The 22118-nt window shown below is 39.7% G+C and overlaps 1 protein-coding gene across 3 annotated transcripts in view; it reads left to right on the top strand.

Annotated features, from left to right (window-relative positions):
• Positions 1–22118, top strand: part of LOC105452558 (furin-like protease 2) — a 339998-nt gene that overhangs the window by 7536 nt on the left and 310344 nt on the right. For all 3 annotated transcript variants that reach the window (XM_011693768.1, XM_011693767.1, XM_011693766.1), the window contains exon 2: positions 5379–5952. In XM_011693768.1, the coding sequence (XP_011692070.1) occupies positions 5773–5952 (180 nt within the window). In that variant the 5' untranslated portion in view covers positions 5379–5772. The remainder of the gene's footprint in view (positions 1–5378; positions 5953–22118) is intronic.

The following is a 22118-nucleotide window of genomic DNA, read 5'->3' as shown; positions in this document are numbered from 1 at the left end:
TTTTCGACCTAACCTCCGCGATCCGACCCGCAGCATCATTGGTAATTCTGTCCGCGACGTGTGGGCAGACATGCATGCGCATATGGCAAGATTCCTCCCTCCCTGAAAGGGATTCACGCATCGTGTATACACGCACGCAATGTTCGCGATGTATCGGGGTTATGTATAACATAGCACTTGCTATTCGTATCGCGGTTTCAGTCTCTGTGGCTTTTATCCCATACGGGCCGCGTACGTGCGGCATTACGCGATCCTTCTCGCGCTTCGAAAAGGGGGTTACCGCGGCGCGGGAGATGGCGCGGCGCGAAGCGCGAGCGAGAATTGTGTGTGACTCCTCTTAACTCTTCGACATTGTCGTCGCCGCGAAGAAATCTTGTCCGCGCGACTCTTTTTTTTTACGAGCGACTTGAGAATTCACTCTCCGCGGGAGCACTGGGAGATTACGAACGCTTAATTGCTAGGAAACGCCAAGATTCCCCGAGATTGTCGTACCTCCTGGCTCGACTTCCTGGATGCAAGCGAACACGCTTCTTTTAACTCCTTGCGCTCCTCGGCGAGCTGCAATTGCTATAGTCCGACTATTAAATCCGACTTTACCGAGCTTAAAAGTGTCTTTATTAAATTAGAGGTAAAGTAATTTTTTCATTTTAAGAATTTTTGAAAGAGACTTTTAATATTAATTTTTTTTTTTTACATATATAATCTTACTTTATATGTGATATTTTCTTGTCCATGTGAAGGTTCGCGCGATACATTTCCATGGAAGTTTACCTGTGCGTTATATAATATCCACATATGTTTTACCTTTTTCTATGTATTAATAATATCACAGTATTTACACAATCGCTTAAAGTTTACGCTACGCGTAGCGTGAATAATTTCGCTTGTTGCAAAATACACCGAATGCAAGTACCACGTTACACCCGTGATGTGCAATCTCTCTCATTTCCGGTACAATAAATTTCTACGGGTACCGAGAATTTTCTCACCGGTTGAAACAAATCGCTTCTTACAATGTTGTATTAATTTTTGCTATATTGCGGAGTTGTACGCCAACCGTGCTCCTCCGTCCATTGTACGGAGTTGCCGCGGAGTTAAATATTTTCCCGTAAGTTGTTACACGATGTACGTAACATCGCGTACACGCGAAATGGGGCGATAACGCGAAACGCGTTAACAGCTGAGCGATCCTGGCTTTCGCGGGCAAGAATCCCGCGTCGCGTCGCGCCGCACCGCGCCGCGCCGCGCCGGTCTCGCCGGACCGTATTTCCTCGGCAAACGCAGCTTCCTCACCACGAAACGCTTTATTACTGACCTGTATTCACTCGGGATTTAACTTCTGCGGACATTAACACGGGGAAGCGAGCGAGCCGAAGTTTCGTCTGGATGAGTTTATATTCTTCGCCGGCAACCAAAGTACGCGGAGCCCTTAATTGCGGACAGTGGTGGTGTCGTGCAGGTGGTCCTTGCAATTTAAATAGCACATGACAGAAGACGCTCTCTCGCTCGCGTTCCGCTCTCGTGATCGTGAATCGCGTTTGGCTCGACTGGCGTTCTTTGTATCTAATACGTAGCCGTGTCCGGCATATACATATTTTCCTCGCGGTACGTGCGCGGAATTTTTCGTCTAATTAACGGCGAGTATTTATTAAACGCTCGATGGGTTGTTTTTTTTTTGCTACCACTAAACTAAAAAACTAAATTTAAGTGTAGCTGAAGTTTTTTTAAATCACAACTAAACTTACGAACAAGTTTACTAGCTTAAAAATTTGTGAGATAAGCCGGAGAAAGTTTTTAACTAATTATTCGTACAATTTCAATTGAATGCGCCGAGACGGTTTTTTTTTCTGAAAGCAGTTTCACTTCCTTTTCTTCGTTTTTCAATAAATAAAACGACTCTCTCTCTCTCAATGCAATCATAGAAACTCTTTCGAGTTCTTGTGTCAATATCGCATTTTATTCGACTTATACATAGAGCTTATATAGACGACTTACATATGTAGATAGTAGAGCGCGATTTAAAGGCTTCTCTGAAGCAGTGTTTCATGTGCTAAAAATGGTATATGGAGCCTTGACGTCATCGAAGTTGGTCGCATACTTGTTCAAATATCATGTGCTCCGGCCGCTCTTCTTCCAGACACGGCCGGTTTTTAAATAGACACAGAAAGCCAACTTGCAAGCGTTTAAGTCTTAAAAATTCGGTTCGTCAAAATTCGCCGAAAGTTTGTCGAATTCGTTCCGAATATACGAGAGCGAAGCACGTGAAGATGATACACGGTGAGCGACACGAATAGCAAGTCAGCTATGTTGTGTTATGTAAACTTCATGAAATATTTCGACTGAAAATACCAATTCCCCAAACTTCCACGTGCACATACGTTACATTTTTTACGCTTTCGAAACCGCGGAACTTTTCACGTACTATTTTAAAATTTTGACAAAATTTCTTTAAAGACACAATTCTATATATGATAAACTCGCGCTTTTTCGCATTTCATTCATCTTCTTTCTATTTCGATTACAGAAATTTTAATTGAACGTATTTAATTGAACGATTGTAATAATAGGAGCCATTTGCGTGCAGGGCCTCGTATTATGGTAGAGAAACTGAGCGGTTTTTGTTTATCCAAAGTCAATATCGAATAATAACATCCATTTGGACGTTTATTTGGCTATTTCATAAATCAAAATGTGCTACATTTCCGTGACGAATTTTATTATGTTGACGCGTGCAATTACAATATTTTCATCTCGATGTACATTTGCGCGATGCTGCCCCGGGCGAATTTTCGGGTGAACGCGCTGTGTGCAAATCGCCTAAAAATTCATATATTAAATAAACTAGTTCGTCGTCCGTCCAATATTCCTGATGAAAGGCTATTTAACTCGATGTCCGATTTATTTCCGGCGTTATACGCGCAACACATTTCCCGGTGTGCCAATAGCACATTTCGTTTATTATCGAAGCAAGATGTCTCGGCCCGTCGTCAAAGGATCGTCTCGTTTTACGTTCGGGGGCTTTAATGAGTTCAGGTGAACGGGCGGTACGCGGCACGGGGAGTATAAACGCGAATGTTCGTCCCGTTCGTGTTCGCTCGCTATATTACTCACTTCGGAGCCACTGAGGACAGTCGGCGAACGATAAGATGGCACAAGACGCGATAATGTGACGCTATTTGTCAAGGCGTTTCGCTATTCCGCACGCGGTCGCGGAATTGCCCTATACAAGCGGAGAACTGATCTTCTGGGAGATGTGTTTCCATAAGGAAACTAATTCGGTAGATGTTCCATTTTAGTAGTTTGCTATACTCGCCCGCGAGGGTTTGCTCCTTTTTTTTTTTTTGCTGCCACTGTCGTTGTTGGTTCGCTTTTTCGGCAGTCCTGCACGCGGCGCGCGCGACGCTGTCGTCGTTTGTGTTATGAAAACTTCCATAAACGAATTTAAAACGGGAGCGATTCAGAGTTTTTATTTAATTCGTGTGGATTCTGGGCAACGGGTACTGGATTAATCCGCCGGGTGCGAATGATGTTGTTACGAGCACACAACAAACAAGAGCAAAGAATCGTAATTTTTTTTCTGGCAAACGAGAATCTAGCGTTACGATCGCTTGTTTGCTCGTAAATAAGTATAACATACGATGTGTGAACCAACAATTGCGATTAAGTGATTAAATGATATTTGAATTTTCCGTGATTAATTAATAAGTGATATCATCGCATATTAAATTGATGTAACATTAATCTTTTGTTACAATATTGTTTACATTTAGATTGATTTAAAATGATCCACATTTTGCATTAGGATTTATATAACTTTATATGCCATATTTTGACGCGCATTTGTATTTTGATACATACATTTGTACATGTGTGCATTCTGATGCTTAAAATACTTTTCAGATACAACGAAATTATATAGGTAATAAATTATAGATAATTAGAATTTGCTACAATTTATAAATGGTGATATAATTTAGGTTGTGGCTGTAATTAATATTCATTTTTTATTACAAAATCTTATTGCGAAGCTGTATTTAACTTATTTACAACAGGATGTTTTTTTTTATTACGTTTTTTTTGCGCTTTTGTAATTAGGTAATTATCTACTTGCAACTTCCCGAAGCGCCTTTTATTTCTTTAATTACAATCGCGAATAAATCGTATCCGTTAGCTATTTTAGTCTATTTCCTGAATCATTACGAACGGTAACGGTTTCGTGAGAGAGCCCGATTAACTTGAAACTCATGTTCGGCCTTTCGCTCGTTTCGCCCGTAACTATCGACAGTGCCGTGGCAACAGACTTCTCCTTTTGCCTTACTAGTCTACCAGTTACTTGCCGAACTTCAACAGCGACTATATAGATACGTATAGTCGATCGTATGGCTCACAATCGAAATTTGATCATCGGAAAGGCTTTTGCCACGCGCTTCAGCAAGTTTGACTCTAATTCTCTTCCTTATTCTTGCCGAATTCAATTCAATCGCGTAACGGCCAATTTTGCCGTCACGAGTTCAGAAATCATTTTTAGATTTAGACCGAAATATCGCGAGCTTCCAGGTGTTTTGCTCGCGCGCGCGAAATAATTTGCACTTTCATAATTTCGCGAATTCTTTTTCTGTAGTAAAAAGGGAAAAGCGGATCTTATGCTCGCCGTAACATCGATCCAAATGAGTTAACTAAAATATTATAGATATCGAGCATTATTAATTACCCGCGAATAGGGAAAACGAACGGTGGAATCTGTCATTGTAATGCCATCCATTAAGCGGTTAACCGAGGATTACCGCAAATGCGCTTATGCAAGTTTAGTTGTATTTTATCGTGATGGTCGCACCAACATCATCATAATCATCCCATCGCGCCAATGCGTTTCGTTGCGATATAATCGTTTATTTGCGCGTCGCGCTAAATGGGTAAGTGTGTCGAACCGGTATTACGCACTCGGTTATTTGCAAAACTATTGCATCACCGTACGTCACTGTTTTGCAAACAAAAGATTCGATTATTAAATAATACGTGCCACGAATTCGGTTTCACCCCCCCCCCCTCTCTCTCTCTCTATATCCTTTTTTCCCTCATCCGCGAAACGAGAAATAGAGAGGAAGAGAACGGAGGACGAAGTGCGCGAGTAGAAAGAGGAAGGAAGTTTGCAAACACTCGCGCGGACGCGTGCACGCCCATGGCGAAACATTGTAATGCAAATCCGCGACGCGCACGTCAAGAAGCAGGAAAAACGAACTCCCCCCTCGGTGACAATTAATATCACAACGCTCGGCGCCCGCAAGAATTCCCACCGCGTCCTTCCGAGTCCGCGCGCGTGACACGAATGCACACTGAACGCTATAACCTGCGGTTTTCCTTGCCTTTGTGTGTTGCAGAGTAAGGACCAGCCCACACACCCGGACCGACGTCTCGCCGTTGCCGACGACGACGACGAGCGAAACTCACGGCGCGGTGCCGTCTAGTTTTCACTGCGACACGACTTCATCCGTCAGCGACGTGTCCCTCACTCTTCGTCGTTCCGGGGACGACGTTTTCTCGAGGAAAGTGCGGCGCGGATCCGATGTGAGACTTGCCGTCGAGCCTTGAGATCACGACTCGAGCCGTGGAGCCGTCCGCGATTACGCTCGATAACGCGAGATAACGCGTATTATATCTTTTCACCCGAAAACGCCACGTCGATCGCGACGTCGTCGTGCCGCTCTCCAGTGCCGGGAATACCGTCCGGGACAATCGTATAGGACTCGTCGTCGTCACCGCGCCGTCGACGACATGATCTTCAGGGTGACGTTGTTGATTGTGTGCACGCTGCTGGCTGGTGCGAGATCCGAACCGAGGCCGCGGTCGCGACCAGTGCCGATCTATTCGAATCAGTTCGCCGTTTACGTGCCCAGCGGATCGGAGACCGCCGACGAGATCGCCCAGGAGCACGGGTTCGACAATCATGGACAGGTAAAAATCCATTAGTTTTTTTATTTTGTTTTTACAAAGAGATAGTGACGTCGAGGATATCGCTTTAAAGAGTTTTTCCGTCGATGTTATAAACAAAATGGAATAATAACGCGTTATGAATAATTCAAATATTACAAATTCAATAATATTTTTGTTAAATTTTTATAACAGATAAAAATATGCGATATGTGGAATAAAAAGATGAGTCAGCGAGACAATTTCTATACATTTTCCATATTATATTCTTTTTTTTTTTTTTTTTGAGAAAAATATACACGTATCAACTGTCGTATTCAAATTCAATTTTTGCTTCGTAAGATTTGTAAAAATTATAAAAGAAGAATTAATTAACGGATTTTGTTATCGAATTAAATTATAAAGAAATTCGCGAACGGCTTGTGGGAAACTGGATTCTCTGTGGAGCGACATTCTCAAGCGCGGTTCTGAATATCTTGAGTATCCTTGCACTTTGCAAGATTACGGTGGAACCAGCTTTTGGCAACGTGCATTCGTTGTTCTCCATGTCGAATCACGTATTGACGTTTATCCGTTCCGGCGTCGATGATGAGATTAGATGCTCGGTTACGGGCGATGCTGTGCACCATCGTGCTACGGATCATAGACGGGGAAAGGGTGTCGATCATGTCGAACGGGTTTGGAAAGAGGCAGGCAAGGGAACTCTAACGAGACAGATTGGATGGTGGGACTGCCGGAGGGGGTTCTCCAACCCGTAATCGTTTGTGTCAGAAATGACTATTCGACGTAGGATGTCCGTCGCAGTTTAGAGTGATAATAGTATAATACGTGAGCGTGAGCGAGTGTCATGAATTAAGATTAATTCAATTCGCGAAACCGATGCACGTTCTATTCAAGATTTATTTTAATTCCAGCCACTTTTTATTCAAACTGGAATGGAATACGATCTGCAGAATACCATGTAACTTATTACGTTAAAAGTAGATTAATGCAATTCAATTAATTATATAATTGAGAAATTATTTCTGGATTAGCCTTCTAATGAGAATTGATATGAATGATGTAAGGCATATTATTCTGGTATTCTAGAAATCGGATTACGATGACAAACCTCGATTTTTGTTGTATTAAATTTAGATGTTAGTTTTTCTTTAAAAAGATTTTGGAAGATTGTTAACCTGCGAATTAAAAATGGTTGACGAAGAGTAGCTTAGTAGTGCTATACATTTAAAATATTCGTAAGTCTTTGCTGCAGAAAAAAACTCGATTTTGGTCTGAATATCTATCGATGAGAAATTTTAATGGGTTGAAAAACCACCTCGTATAATATATAATGTAACTGCCTTGCGTGTCAACGCTGTCGTGTTGATCGGTATAATTAACTAGTGCTACTCCTATTACTTTAGAGTAACAGACAGAGAAAGATTGGTAACGCGTCTCGCTCCAGTTTTGCGCAACTTTGCACGCCGTTGTCTATGAGTGGATACGGGAAGTGTGGTACGCTGATAAGGCAGCTGATAAATACTGTACCGTGTATCCCCAAGTCGTACATCGCTCGCGGTCAGGCAACGGCGAACGTGACAGAAACATCGCACGCTAAATAGTCGTTTATATAGCCTGATCGCACGCTAAGTACTCGTTCATATTGCTCGACATATTACTGCAGATACGTCGGCACGCTGACCGATATATATGAAATGTTTTAAAATTCGCACGTAGTTGTTAAAACTTGTTCAGTAATTAGCAATCGATTCTTTTTCCCCTTAACGAAAATTAACTGACCCATATTTATCCATAATTTTTCAATATTCAATGCTTAAGGAGAATTGATATGAATGATGTAAGATATATTATTTTAGTATTCTAGAAATCGATTATGATGACAAACCTCGATTTTCAAAATTAAATTTAGGTTTTTCTTTGATTTTAGATTTTAGTTTTTCTTTAAAAAGATTTTGAAAGGTCGTTAACCTGTGAGTTAAAAGTGATTGAAGATGAGTAGATTAGTGTTATACATTAAAAATATTCGTAGCTTAAATCTTTGCTGCAAAAAATAATCGGTTTTGGTCTAATTTTAATTTCGGTATTTGAATATTGTAGGGAAAATCTGAACATTGAAAAACAGTTGAAATTACCATATGAATAACTAAGAAATTTAATATTTTTGTTACTTTTGTCATTCTTCTTTATAGAAATATTATTTTTATGTTTTTTTGTTTTAAAAAAACTCGTTTTTCTTTAATTCGAATGGAAATTTTATTACGTCACAAATGAATTTCAACTTTAGATAAAGTTACCTTCTATCTTTTACCAGAGCACACCGATTTTCATCCTACTTTTCGGTTACATCACATTTAAAATGTAAAAATGCCGCCAAAATATACAGCTTTGAAATATCATGCAAACGACGCGACGTAACCGCGTCTATATCGGTATATACGGTAGCGGTATGAACGTGATATAAAATATTTGCTACCCATATGGTGACCACACAGGTTCTCTCATCAAGACCAGATCTCTGTCAAGGTTCTCAGCATTCGAGCGATTTGCATTTTGTAGCATATAAGACACTGCGGTTACGACATTAATTCGCCACGGTAAAACAATTGTGTAACTATTCGAGTTGAAAGTGATGCAATAGAAAAAGTAATTTTAGTAGTAAACATATAAATTATGCATAATTGCAAAATACATATATCGTTGCACTTATTTGAAATAATATTGAAATTTAAATTGCGTTATTTGATCACGATAATTAAAATAAATCGCATTACCAAGTAAATTGCATTAATTATACTTAGGATTAAACGCGTTTAATTAAAAAATATTTATGTATCTGCACGCTGAATATATATAATATACATACATATACCTGTATTTAATCTATAAAATAGCTTTGTGCATTGCGTTTTCTTTTTCTAAAAGCCGTTTATGTGCCGTTTTGAAAAACTATCTCGATTACATATACATTGCGTGCTATTCTTATTCTTTTAATACTGTTTGTCGTGATCGAATGCCATGAAAATCCGCGAAAATGTGTACGATGTAATTGAGTCGTGCCGTCCACAGTTGCGGGCGTACGGAAGAGGTTTCACCAGTTCTTTTTCTCCGATATATTCACGCGCTTTCGCGTTTCCCTACGTCACGTAATAAACTTTTTACATCTATCTGTCCTGCAAACCAGAAGAGATCGTGCGCGCGATCTCCTATATTTTCTTCATCGGCGCGCGGCCGTGAATTTTCGCTCGGCGGATTTGACGATGCACTTACAAAAATCTGATTCTATCAAACGAACGCGAGTAATCGAACCGAGTCGAATGTCGTTGCATGTAAAACGGGGCGAGTTTCTACTCGCACTGTTATGCGATCCTGTCAGCGATATTCTCGATCTCCGGCAGATAAGCGACAAAGCGCGAGCTGGCAGAGCCTTTCGCGAACAACTACATATCTGCCGGGATCTGAAATTTTATGGCGGGATGAATTGCGGTAGCGTGGAAACTCTGAAAAGAAAAACTAAGCGCTGGAAATATGGAAAGCGGAAACGTGGGGGTGGAATTATATAGAAACGCATCTCTTCTGATAACTTATCGCATTTGTACGAGCGGTAAAGCATCGAGAAAAATGCGAGCTGTTTTCATGGAGAACCATTTAAAATTGTGTAACGAAAAAAAAAAAAACGGTGAAAAGATTGCTCTTGCTGTTATTTAATGAAATAAAAAACGTCCCGAATGCAATTGCGAGAATCAGATATCTAATAAGATGCTTTTTTAAATCATTTATTGCGAGAGTCTCATAAAGTGTGCGCTTAATAACGCGAGATGTGATTTGATATTTAATTTACCGTTTGAAATGAAACATTTTCTCACTCATTTTCCAACTGTATCAGTTGGTGGAACAGGTTTCGAAAATGTCCGTCCAGAAAATTAGAGGATTGCTACTCGTGACAAACATGTCATAATTAGAAAGTTCCTATTAAATCTGTGTAGTTTTAAGTGCCGCTTTCTGCTAATACAACGTAAACATAATGATAATCCCTCATACCGGTTGTCCATCAATGTTAAATTTATAATGTCAAACTGAACCTCATTTAAGTTGCCACTGCTCTTACTTTATAAATAGTTATTTTGTTACTAAAACAATTGAGTTAAATAATTTAAAGCAATCCGAATTTAATCCAAATTCGGGTTAATATTTTATTTGAAAATAACTATTTACTAACAGAAGTAGAAGCAGTGGCGATTTAAATGAGGTTGAATTTGACATAGATTTAACAGTGATATAGCAAAAATCACATACGCAACATTTTCCTCCCCGCGAAGTCTTCTCCGTATACGGACGATGACCCAGACACGCGAACATCCTCTGTTATTGGTTCAACCTGGAGCACAACGCGTTAAACGTCCAGGGAGCCGTTACTTCTTCGTAGATATAACAGTTGACGTTCCACATGAGAGCGGTATCGTTCTATCTCGCCTTTTGCTATTCTCCGCGCATTCGATGTAAGTGATTTTACAGGGAACGAGAAGAAATGACGAGGGTTAAAAAGGATGAATCGAACAACAAAGAGGGGGAGGAGAGGGGGGACAACATCCCCTAATAATCGTCATGCATCCAGCGTGTATCGGTTGCATTGCAGCTATAGGCCGCGGTAATAAACTTTTATCTCGCGACACGTATACGTATTCGCGGAGAGCTCACACTCTTTTCCTCTTTTTTTTTTCACCTCTCTCACACCCCCGCCTTTTGCCGTCCTTCTCTCTGTCCGGGACGCGAAGCCGACCAGGGTGTGTGGTAGGAAGAAGAGGATGGTCACGGGAGGATTGAAAAGAGAGAGAGGCGACGCGCGCGCGGTGAAAATAGGGGCTTCGCCGTCCCGTACGTCATCCCCCGACGAGATAAAAACTTTAGCGCTCGTTGTTGGAAAAATGTGGCTACCGCGTGGAATGGAGAAGAGAGGGAGAGGAGAGAGAGAGAGAGAGAGAACGATGGTGAAAACATCGCGAGAAAATCGCAGAGACTACCGGCGGCGCCGCCACAGCCACGAGGGAAGTCCGAGAACGGACACGTCGTGTATCGCGCGGCGGAAACGACGCGTTTCGCGGGTTGAGAAATTTTTTTTTAACGTTACATTAGAGCGCGAAACATTATCGCAACTTGCGAGTCGAGTTCGCGCGATTCCTCTGCGAGAAGCGGATGAACGGCGCTTCGAACTTCCGGCAAGTCCAAACTTCAACAATATACATTGCTTATGCCAAGCGAATGTTCCGGTTATTAAGAGCAGAAGTAAACGTCCACGCAAATTTAGGCAAATTTGATTCTAAAAATATTATGATCCTCGAAAGAATTTCGCGTTTGAATGCCTATAATTCATAGGATGGTATATACGTTTAGAAATTGATATGATTACAACAATGTCGTGCATTAAAAGTTGGCAATTGTCCCTAACATTTTTGAAGAAAAAGTTACTTTTAACATGCAACAGTTTCACTGATAATTGCACACTCGTGGAGTCCGACTTTAGCATTTAAATAGCCTTGCTTCTATTTTAATAGAATCGAGAATAGGAAGAAACCAATTAGAAATATCTCTTTTGATTTACTTTCCGGAAATTCTATTTAGGTTCGAGCAGTTCTAGAACTTGTTTGCCGCTCAATGTGGGGCGAGTGGTCGGTCGAGGGTGTTTTAGCGCTTGGTGACACGTCGTTTAAGCGACAGGCGGAAAGAAGTCCACCGAACTATGCCGTTATTGTGTGATAAAATGTGGGAAACTCGCGTTCGACAGTCGCTTCACTCGCGCGATGGCCTTTATAATATTCATCGCGTTCGTGCATGCGACGAGAGGCAGAGGCGCATGCAAATTCGCGAAATCCGGCTATTATGTAAAGCGGAGAGAGATCGTTGGCAGCGGGGATATTTTACGAAACCTATTGACGTAACGGATTGGAGGAAATCATGTAATATCGCACACGATCTTATTGCAATAATTTACAAAGTAACGCGATAATTTGAGCGTTAATTAAATCGAGAAATAGTATTATAAATCATATTTTTCCTGCAGTACATGAGAACACAAGCATTTCTCGCAGTGCAGATATTTTGTTATAATCCTCCGCTGTATGGCATTTACGACGAGAAGCGTCGCGCGCGAAGCGAAGATTGAAAATTGAAAAATCTCAAGTTGGAAAACTTTATGGATTTTAAAGATCATTAGTGTCAGCAGTTTGCTGAAAATGCACGGGATCCTATCGGATTGGCGCGATTTCGCAGGCAAATAACTTCATAACAACAAACTCGATAAATTGGAGCCCGTGAAATGTCGCGCATAAGGGCGTTAATAAAGTTCCGCCTCATTTCCTACTTCGGTAATAAGTTTCGTCCAACTCGGCCAAACGTTCCCTCTCCCGAGTTATATCTGTCGGACGGACAAGTTATCTGGAGATGGAGCAAATTGGACGTTCCGATGAAGGGATGCCGAGTGCCGGGGATAGCCTAAAATTAAAACATATTAGTTGGATCGACACGGGGCGTTTCGCCCGTCGAACGTGTATGCGCGGGAGTTGAGTTTCGTGTGGCGCTCAAGTTAAGCTAATTGATTATCCTTCCGCCGCCGGCGCGGACCCCCCTGCCCGTAATCGCGGGTATCAAATTTCTCGCTATACCTGTTACGTTTCGCAAGGAGCAAGTGCGCGCGCTTAGGTTCGCCAGAATTTACGGCGGGTTAGTAACGCGATTACTCTTCCCCAGCTCTGCGGCGGGCTGGCATATCACGAGCATCCCACTTGAGTCTCTCTCTCTCTCTCTCTCTCTCTCTCTCTCTCTCTCTCTCTCTCTGTCTCTGTCTCTGTCTCTGTCTCTCTTCTCTTCCCTCTTTCTCTTTCTCCACTAAAATTAAGCGTGGTACCTGAATCTTTTATCGCGATTTCCTGTCAACCATGAATTTTCTCGCCACTGTCGTGTACAGACTCTTAATACATTGTGTATTTTTCCATGTTTTCTGAAAACTTTTGAAATTTGATATGTCAGCAATAAAAACTTGATGGAAGGTCACAATCATTAATCACAATTATTAAATTCTAATTTACGAAGGAATACTTTGAGGAATTTTGGTACATAATATATGGTCGTGTTCGTAAAAATTGCCGAATCTATTTGAATCAAATCTTATCTGTCTGGTGATTTAATTTCTATGTAAATATTTTTTATTTAAAATTTCTGTTTATTATTATTTTTAATTTTGTTATTAATACGTAATTTCTGTTTTTTTATATGTTATTTATTATTGCGATCAATTTTGAAATTTAGGCATATTTAATTTTTCTTTTACTTTCGCGAAATTGATGGAAACTATAACATGACTTCATTTTACAGCATAAAAGAACTTAATATATAGATTGATGTTTCGGAAACGTACACTTAATTAGAAAGTAAAGCTCTAGCTAGATTATTATATCAAGGTTAATTGAAAAAAGAATCCTTTTAACATTAAGCCATTAGATCTCTTGGAGGGAAATTGAACGTTACGTACGGAATGAGGCCACGCTATTGACACGCGTGTCATAATATACCAGCCCGTATAATCGCGAAATCAAACTGCTGGCGGTATCAATTGTTTCGCAAGACAGGCAATTAAGCTCGTCGGAATTGACTGTGGATCGGTAATATGGTTACTCTCTCTCTCTCTCTCTCTCTCTCTCTCTCTCTCTGTCTCTGTCTCTGTCTCTGTCTCTATCTATCTATCTATCTATCTATTGTAACCAAGTCAGGCCCTTCTCCGCGATGACCCGAACTCGAACTCGGTGTGTCGGGTTACGATCGCACGACGTTATGAACAATAGTAAGAATAGATCTTAGCGTAGCTTTCCGACTGACGTGGACGGCGTATCGCGCGAAGGGAGCCACGTACAAACTCGTCTGCTCCAGAAATGCTCGTTGCATTAAGGCATTAAGGCGAGGCCACTCGCGGAGAAAGGATACGCGATGGTTTTCCCACGTGTATAATTGCACTCGAGGTACACGTCAGTTTACATACGGAGTGTTTTATGTAAACGCATGTGCGTCGTACGTTGTATACAATGCGCATTTGTCGCGTTCGCATAAATAAAAAAAAAGAACTTATCACACGCGTAATATTGCACAAGAATCCATCGAAGGTTACCCGGCGAAGCATTTTTTTTCCTCAATGTGTTTAACGAATTCCGGATTTAAAAAAAAAAGAGAAATGTGAAACACGAGGGAAGAAGTTTTGATTGACGATGTAATTTTCCTTCCTAATTCTTCGGGGGTAATTTTACCGTCTCTTACACCGAATAGAGATTGCTAAATTCGATTTAAATTTGGCTTCTCTACGCTCGCGCAAAGTTTTATTAAGATCTAAGTTCCAATGTTACTTGATGAAATGCTGAAATACTGTCATAATTCTCCCTCAAGATGGAACTCAGAGAATAAAGTTGGCTTAGTTGGAACTTGTTACAATGCTCTAATATAATATTGTATATAACCGAACCATATTTCGCGTGAAACGTACTGTACTTATTCTCTATATGAGAATATAGTATCTATATGTCAATATTTCCACACGCTACGTAGCACTTATATATTTTGCCTTTTTTTTTTATGGTATACCGGCGTTACGTTACATATTTTTCTACGACGGTGGCAGGTTGCCACGACGTTCCTTTCCTTTCTCGCTGGGAAAAGCACGAGCTGCTACGATCACTCTTAGAATCACAATGTAAGATGCACGCTCTTAATAACGATGAAATTGTCCGACTTTATAAGATTGAAGCTGTACAGATGACATTTAGAAACGTGATACCAGAAGATGGCGAGTGCTATTTTTAAGATAATGTTTCTTCATTTTCTCTGCTAAGCGAAGAAAGACCTACTAAATGCTGAATGCTAGGAATAAATCTTATTAGCATCATCTAGGAGTAATAATAATGATAATAAAACGAAATCTTGCGCTACTATTTTCACAAAGACGAACCGTACAAGTGTCGGTTTTGATCGCAAGTTAGAAGTTAACGCAACGGATGCTCGAAAATTTCCCGTCCGCTCGAAGGGTTGAAAAAAATAATTTTCCGTGAGATGAAACACTTTCCGGCCATTGACACCCAATGTTGCGGACGATGGATCGCCCGTCAAAGTATAAAAATAAATATTAGATACAACGGGAGCAAAAGGAAGATCGGGTGGTTCGTTTGGAGAGGGTGCGCTCCTCCAGTTCCAGATACGCCGTGACGCATGACGGAGGTTACCGTTGTCGACTTTATACCATGCTGTCACAATTTCCGCGAATCGTTTCATCCCGACAGACCGTGGAAAATCAGTTTTCTTCCGCGTCGCTCGTTCTTACCCTATACTATTGTTGAACCTTCGCGCACGAAAAATCTTCCGATTTCTAGCACGATCAATATTTTTTCAACTTCCTTCTCTCGTGCCGCCGTTTCTCCCTCGTTTACTTTCAGTCCGGTTTTGTTGAGTTTTTATATAGAGCGGAACAAATTAGTGCGTCATGTAACCGCGTTAAAAAAAATTTCTTGGGTAGGCAAATTCTGTAAAGAATTTTTATGTGACAAAATATATAATAATACATCATATTTATGGTTCTATAATATCAAGTTGTACTTTTATTGTAAAATTATTAAAAATCTTACACAAAATAATATTATATATATATATATAATATAAATATATGTACATATAATTTAATATATTTTATAAAATAATTTATATCTATATTTATGCGTTCTTAACAAATCCCTGTTGTTAAAGCTTAACAAAAGAAGCTTCCAGACAAAAATAGATTCCGTGAAATTTCTAGATGATTCTGAAGCATCCCGTTGAAATATGTTTATTCGTATCCGTCCTCATTCCTGGATGTACTTGTTTCTACTAATACCGATGTTCCCGGATATACCCTATGGCGGAAAACTAATTTTTTCTTTCTTTAGTTTCGGATTTATAAAGCAGGCTCGTTGCGTCGCGCGACTTTGTACTCATATTTTCCCGAAGGAGAAGACAGTAATAACGAGTCAAGACGTACATAAGCCGCTTACGCCAGAAATCTTCACTTGCACTCGAGGCGACTGGGTATTAAGATGCAAAAGATATGCAGCTTTGAATTCTTCCTCTAGGAACTATACAGGATGTACCAATTTTACTGTATTTTCTTCGAAATCATTCTTGGACGAATTTTAAATCGCGACATTTCTTTAGTGATTATGTAGATTACAAACAGACGAAGACGAGTCTATCTTTTATAGCCGTTGAATTTTCGATTGTACAGTCGAACCTCGATAATTCGAATCTCTCAACTCAAAAACCTCTATAAGATAAAAATTTTGTTTATTCTCTTCACTGCGAAAAATCTCTGTAAATTGAAATAAAACTATCTACCTTAACTCGAATTATTTATCAGATATTTGGATGTATTATTTTACCTCTGCAGCAACTCGAATTTAAAGTAGCCAGACTTTTACAAGTCGAAGTTAACCTCTATAAGTCGAACTTCTATTGTTGCTGTTTCTATAATTCGAATTGTAGCTATGTGTAACCATGAGTAATAGCGTGGTATTTGTTCTATGATTACATTTATAAGTATGTAATAAATAATTCACTGTCAAATATTGAATTTTTTTTCTTTAAAACCATTATAAACAAAAAATTATAAATTCTCATACAAAGCCTCCGTAAGTCGAATTTTCATATGTTAACTCTCCTTTACTCAAATTTCGATAAGTCAAAAATTCTATAACTCGAAGAGTTTAGTTCTTCCCTTGAGATTCGAGTTATCGAGGTTCGACTGTAGCTAGCACGGTGGTCCACGCTATATAAAATTGAACTGCAATATGATAAAAATTAACTGAAGAATGTTAGTCATTCAACGAGTAGTGTTTGAGTTTATAAACGATTGCGAAGTAGAAATTAATTAAGCCTCAAATGTGTATAAACGGGTAATGACATCTTTTTTTTTTGCGTTTAATTGTAGATATTAACTGATATATAACGGATATTTAACGTGTTAAAAAAAATTTACCAAGTCAGATTAACCTTTTATCGATGTTCACATAAACAAAATGAATTCCAAATTCATGGAATTTGCAATTGAAAATATATGCGCGAAAATATATACCGAGAGTCTGCGACACTCGGTATATTTGGGTTATGCATTATACATCAATCCTAACCACGCTGTACTATGATCAAGAATCAAGTTTAGGCTCCAGTTCGATTCAGGATCTTTATTGAATGATTATGTATCGTTGATCGGGGATGCATCGCGACGAGATTTTACCGTGTTGTTTCGCAGTTTCCTGCCGTGGGTATGTTCTTAGTACAAGAACGCAGTTTCGCAGCTAATTCGCAAGGGAAATCGTGCTTCTGATGCAAATTCGCGAATGCAAATTGCGCGCGAAAGTGTCAAAGTCTCTCCAAAAGTATAACTTACGTTACGTCCAAAATCACGTAGTTCATGTATATTTAAGAGCCTACGGCACGCGATAAATTATGCATTCCGATATTTTTGGCATAACACTCTCTCTGGGATCGTCTCCCGCAAGCAAATCCGTTGTAAAGTATATCGAGCGATTATTCCTTTAAAAATCGAAAGCTAATCCCAATAAGGATCTGAAAATCTGTATATAACACACGTATGCGGAATTGCATTTCTATGAAATCCGTAAACTAGTGGCGGATTATTGGCTTGAACCATTCATTATTTAGCAGCTAAATGTTTGATTATTAGTCATGCAATATACGAGGTTTATTGTGCGGTTTGCGTTGAACCTCAAATATACATTTTCGATTAAAATTAAAGGCACTGTTTTCTCACTCGCAGGCTTAATTGGATATGATTTCTTTAATTACTAAAGTAAACAATCAGATCAAATTAGGTCTAATTAAATTTATGTTGAATCAACCTGTTTGGGGCCAGTTTGATTAATTTAAACGAATTTTGTTATGTAATTTTCTATATTAAGCAACTTCACGCGCTGTCTTACACACACAGAGGTAGGTCGATCTCAAATTTACCGAGACTTCTGAAAATTTAATGCTAATCTTACAAAACACCGTAAACGTCTCTATATATTAGCATTATAATGCGGCGCCATTGGTGGGCTTAGCGGTAAGAATACCACGCGTTCGATGATCGACGAGGCGAACGTGTCGTGTTGTTTGTCTAATTGACGCGTGATTTAGCCATGCCCACGCATGCATGGCCATCGCGCGTGATATTCAAATCCCTCATGACACGTCTAAATAATTAATTATAATGCAGCTGTCCGTGATCAATCAATTTGATTCGTGAATCATGCAAGCTGGGAAATTTTGTTGTTAATATTAGAAATCAACTATTTGTATTATCATTTATATCGACATTTTAATCTTTCGTAAAATCTTAAAACGAGTAAGTGACTGAAATAGTAACATTTATCGAACATACCGATGAATAATATCTTTCTATTACAGTTTTTTTTTCGAGAACATTATTCTTTTTTTCGTGTTATCGATTTGATTCGTGAATTACGCAAACGAAAATTTTGTTATTAATATTAGAACTATTTGTGTTATCATTGATATCGGCATTTTACTCTTTCGTAAACTTTGAAACGAGTAAAAACGATTGGAACAATAACATTTATTGAACATGTCTAGTCGATAAAAAATATCTTTTTATTACAGTATTTCGAGAACATTATTCTCTTTTTTTTTATCATGTTATTAATTTGATTCGCGAATTAGGCAAGCTGGGAAATTTTGTTATTAATATTATAATTGAACTATTTATATTATCATTTATATCGACATTTTAATCCTTCTTTAAACCTTAAAACAAGTAAGTGACTGGAATAATATAACATCGAGCATAGTCTATAGTCGGTAAAAAATATGTTTTTATTACAGTAATTCGAGAACATTATTCTTTCTTCTTTTTATCATATTAGACATCTACTTAAGCATCAGCTTCCATTCGAAGTTTTTATTTTAGAAACTGATACTCTAGTATCAACGCCGCGTGTCAGGAATTATTTAGGTTTTTCTAAAAATTTCGCATTCGCGAACGCTCGTTGTCACACCATTTCTTCTGTTTGACGCTGAGGTTTTTACTCGCGGAAACTCGCGCGTTTCATGTTGACCGCAACATCCGCGAGCATAGATCGAGCTGCACGTACAACAGCATGTTGCGAAGCTGCATGCGGTACAGTAACTCCCCACCACGAATTATTCGGGCCTGGTTTCGCGAAACCAGGCCCCGCACGTGTGCGCGCCATACGTCACCGTATACGGGGAAAACCGGTACTTCGAGAAACCGGCAGGGCGGGTCGTTTAACGGGGTAATTGTACCGTTGTCGAGAAACAGATGCAGCTCGCGGTATTAAAACCACGCGCCTTCCGTTTTCTTCGCGGCCGACAGAAGGCAAAAACAGAAGTCACTGGGGACGACCCACTGTCTAGCGCCGCCGTCATTTCTATCCTACCACTCACTCTTTTCACCTTGCCTCTCGCATTTCTCACTTGGATATTTGTTCTCTTTTTGGCTCTTCCTCTACACGCATCTATATATACACACACATTATCCACTCACTTATTGTATTTACTCGTTCACCGATTCTTCTCCGTCTCTTTTTCACATATTCGCTTTCTCGCTTATTCTTTTACGCCTCTCGCACGTCTTTCGCTCTTTTACTCGCTCATATAGATCTCTCTCTCTCTCTCTTTCTCTCTTCATTCCTGGTCTCGTCTGGCCGGTTCTTCCGACGTGGTTCCTGGCATTGTCGTAACCAGACATTCCTCCCACCGGGAACCTCCACGTATACTGCGAACGATAATGAATGATCCGCGTGTGCGCGCGGCGCGAATTCAGGCAATTTCGAAAAATATCGCGCTACAACGGCGCAGATTGGGCGTGTCCGTGGCCCTCTCTTCGGCCGTGTCGAACATTTACCGTGTTCATTTACCATGGACGATGTTGCCACACCACCGCTAGCGTTTACACTCTCGCATGCAATTCGTGTATGCATATCGCCTTTATTTTCTATGAAAATCCCGATTTCCTTGAGCCTCTTTAATAGAAAAAAAATCATTGTATAACATTCCTTAAGAAATTAATAAAAGATTAAATTAATATAATAAGTAATTTATTATATAGAAAGATTAAATAAGAGTATGAAGATTATTAAATAATGAAGAAATTTAAAAAAAGTGAAAATTATTACAACTTTCTTTGCTGCATGATGTCGCGATTGGCATCATTTTTTTCATTACTGAAAAAAAAGTGGATTCGGCACCGAATGAGTGAAAGTATCGGAACTTTCAAATGAATTCGTTCGTGTGACGCCGGCATTCTTTATGAAAACATTTTCAAACGACGAAATATCACATCTCGCAACATTTTACCGTCCGATTGCCACGCTAGAGGTAACCGTCATCACCGCAATAATTTCGAAAGCCACCCGTCTCTGCGGGCACTTGATTATCCCGCGAATATACCGCATGTCAGGGAGATGTACAACGAAACCGCCTTACGTTACTTTCAGTTGACGTTACTCTCGCCGATCTCGAATTTACGTTTACGATAGTTGTTGGACAGTCGCGCGATATATATGGTATTGGGAAGAGTCGCTCGTTGATCTACTCTACAACCGGAAGATACTCCAAGGAGTCGACTCACGCCGATTACAAAGTTTATGGTCGAGTCGTAACATTACTTCTTCGCCGTTACGAGGCCCTTCCTATGTCTCAAGGATAACCGGTATCGCACGAGGAATGGCATTTACCGAATACTGATGTGGCGATTGTTGCAGGATAAAGCGAAGTTATCCGGTTTTACATTTTTTTCCATGTAGTGCAGATTTAAATAAAAAAAAAAATAATTAAAAAAATAGGTGTGCGTGTGCATACATATTAATACCATGATATAAATATTAGCATAATTTTCAATACATTAAAGATGAATGTCGCTGTGTATTATATATATATTTACATATATATATATATATATATATATATATATACATATTTGTACACATATTGGAAATTATTATTATTATGCAAATATTAATATTATGTTATATGTGTACAAGTACATCTATATAAATAGAAAATTAATCAATTGTTAATTATAGTTACTGATATTAGTAACATACGTTAATAATAATTTTAAGTTCAACGATATTTTATAAGCATAGATAACGTCTATGCAATTATATTTTATAATTACGCGTATATCAAAAATATGTTACACAGTCTTCAATATTTCTATTTTTCTTCATTAAAACGAGTTTTTGCGAAATTTGATCTTCATATTTTCGTGACACACGACTTGATTATCTTTTATTTAAAAGTCCCTAAATTTTTGAGAAAGAATATGTCGATATTTGATTAAAACATGCCTATTCACAACATGTCATCTGCGACAGATCCGCTCGGAGAACAATTTTCGAAAAGGTCGAACCGCCGCGCGGCACAGGGTGGGGGGGGGGAGGGCGTTACGAAATAACTGGATTACATCCGCCGCTGCATTTACGCGTGCGAAGCCCTCCACGTACTTAGTCGTGTATTTCGCGAGCGTACATTAAAGCCGGCTTATTTATTAAACTAGTATTACTCTCCATTATTCCCGCGCGCGCAACACACGTTGCGCGTACCGAGATAAATGCCGTGGATTATGGTCGGGGGTTGCAGGGGAGGATGGGGTGGGCGCGATGCAATTTCTCCACTATCTCATATGCGTTTTCTCCGCGTTATTGCGCGCATTATCGGCGCGCGATACTGGAATTAACACCGCGCGCGGAGTACCGTCATGGCGAAAAATCGTGTGGATATGTTTTTCCACCGTGTCTGCGCTTAAAGAGCATTCGCGATACCGCATGTATCAATTTGAGCGAAAATTAATGGGTGAAATTAATTATACATCGTATACGTATCGCAGATTCGTGTGCGTATCTTCCCTCTCGATGTATCTTGCTCACGTAGAATCCTCGTGGCACGGCTTAAGGAATTACAAATGAGACTCCGCGAGGGATGAATTTCGGTCAAGGGTTTGATTACAGGGGACGACGAAGAAGAAGGGGATGAAAGGAAGTCCAAGTTAAAACATACGCGATATTTTTTCTTTATTTATGATTCGTGTTCATCTGAAATTCAAGGCACATCAGATGACGAGTGTCCGCGTCTTTGACCTCGAC

The sequence above is a fragment of the Wasmannia auropunctata genome, unplaced genomic scaffold, assembly GCF_000956235.1.
Source record: "Wasmannia auropunctata unplaced genomic scaffold, wasmannia.A_1.0 LD336029.1, whole genome shotgun sequence".
In the NCBI taxonomy this organism is placed as follows: Eukaryota; Metazoa; Arthropoda; class Insecta; order Hymenoptera; family Formicidae; genus Wasmannia; species Wasmannia auropunctata.
This window is presented reverse-complemented; position numbering and strand designations above follow the sequence as displayed.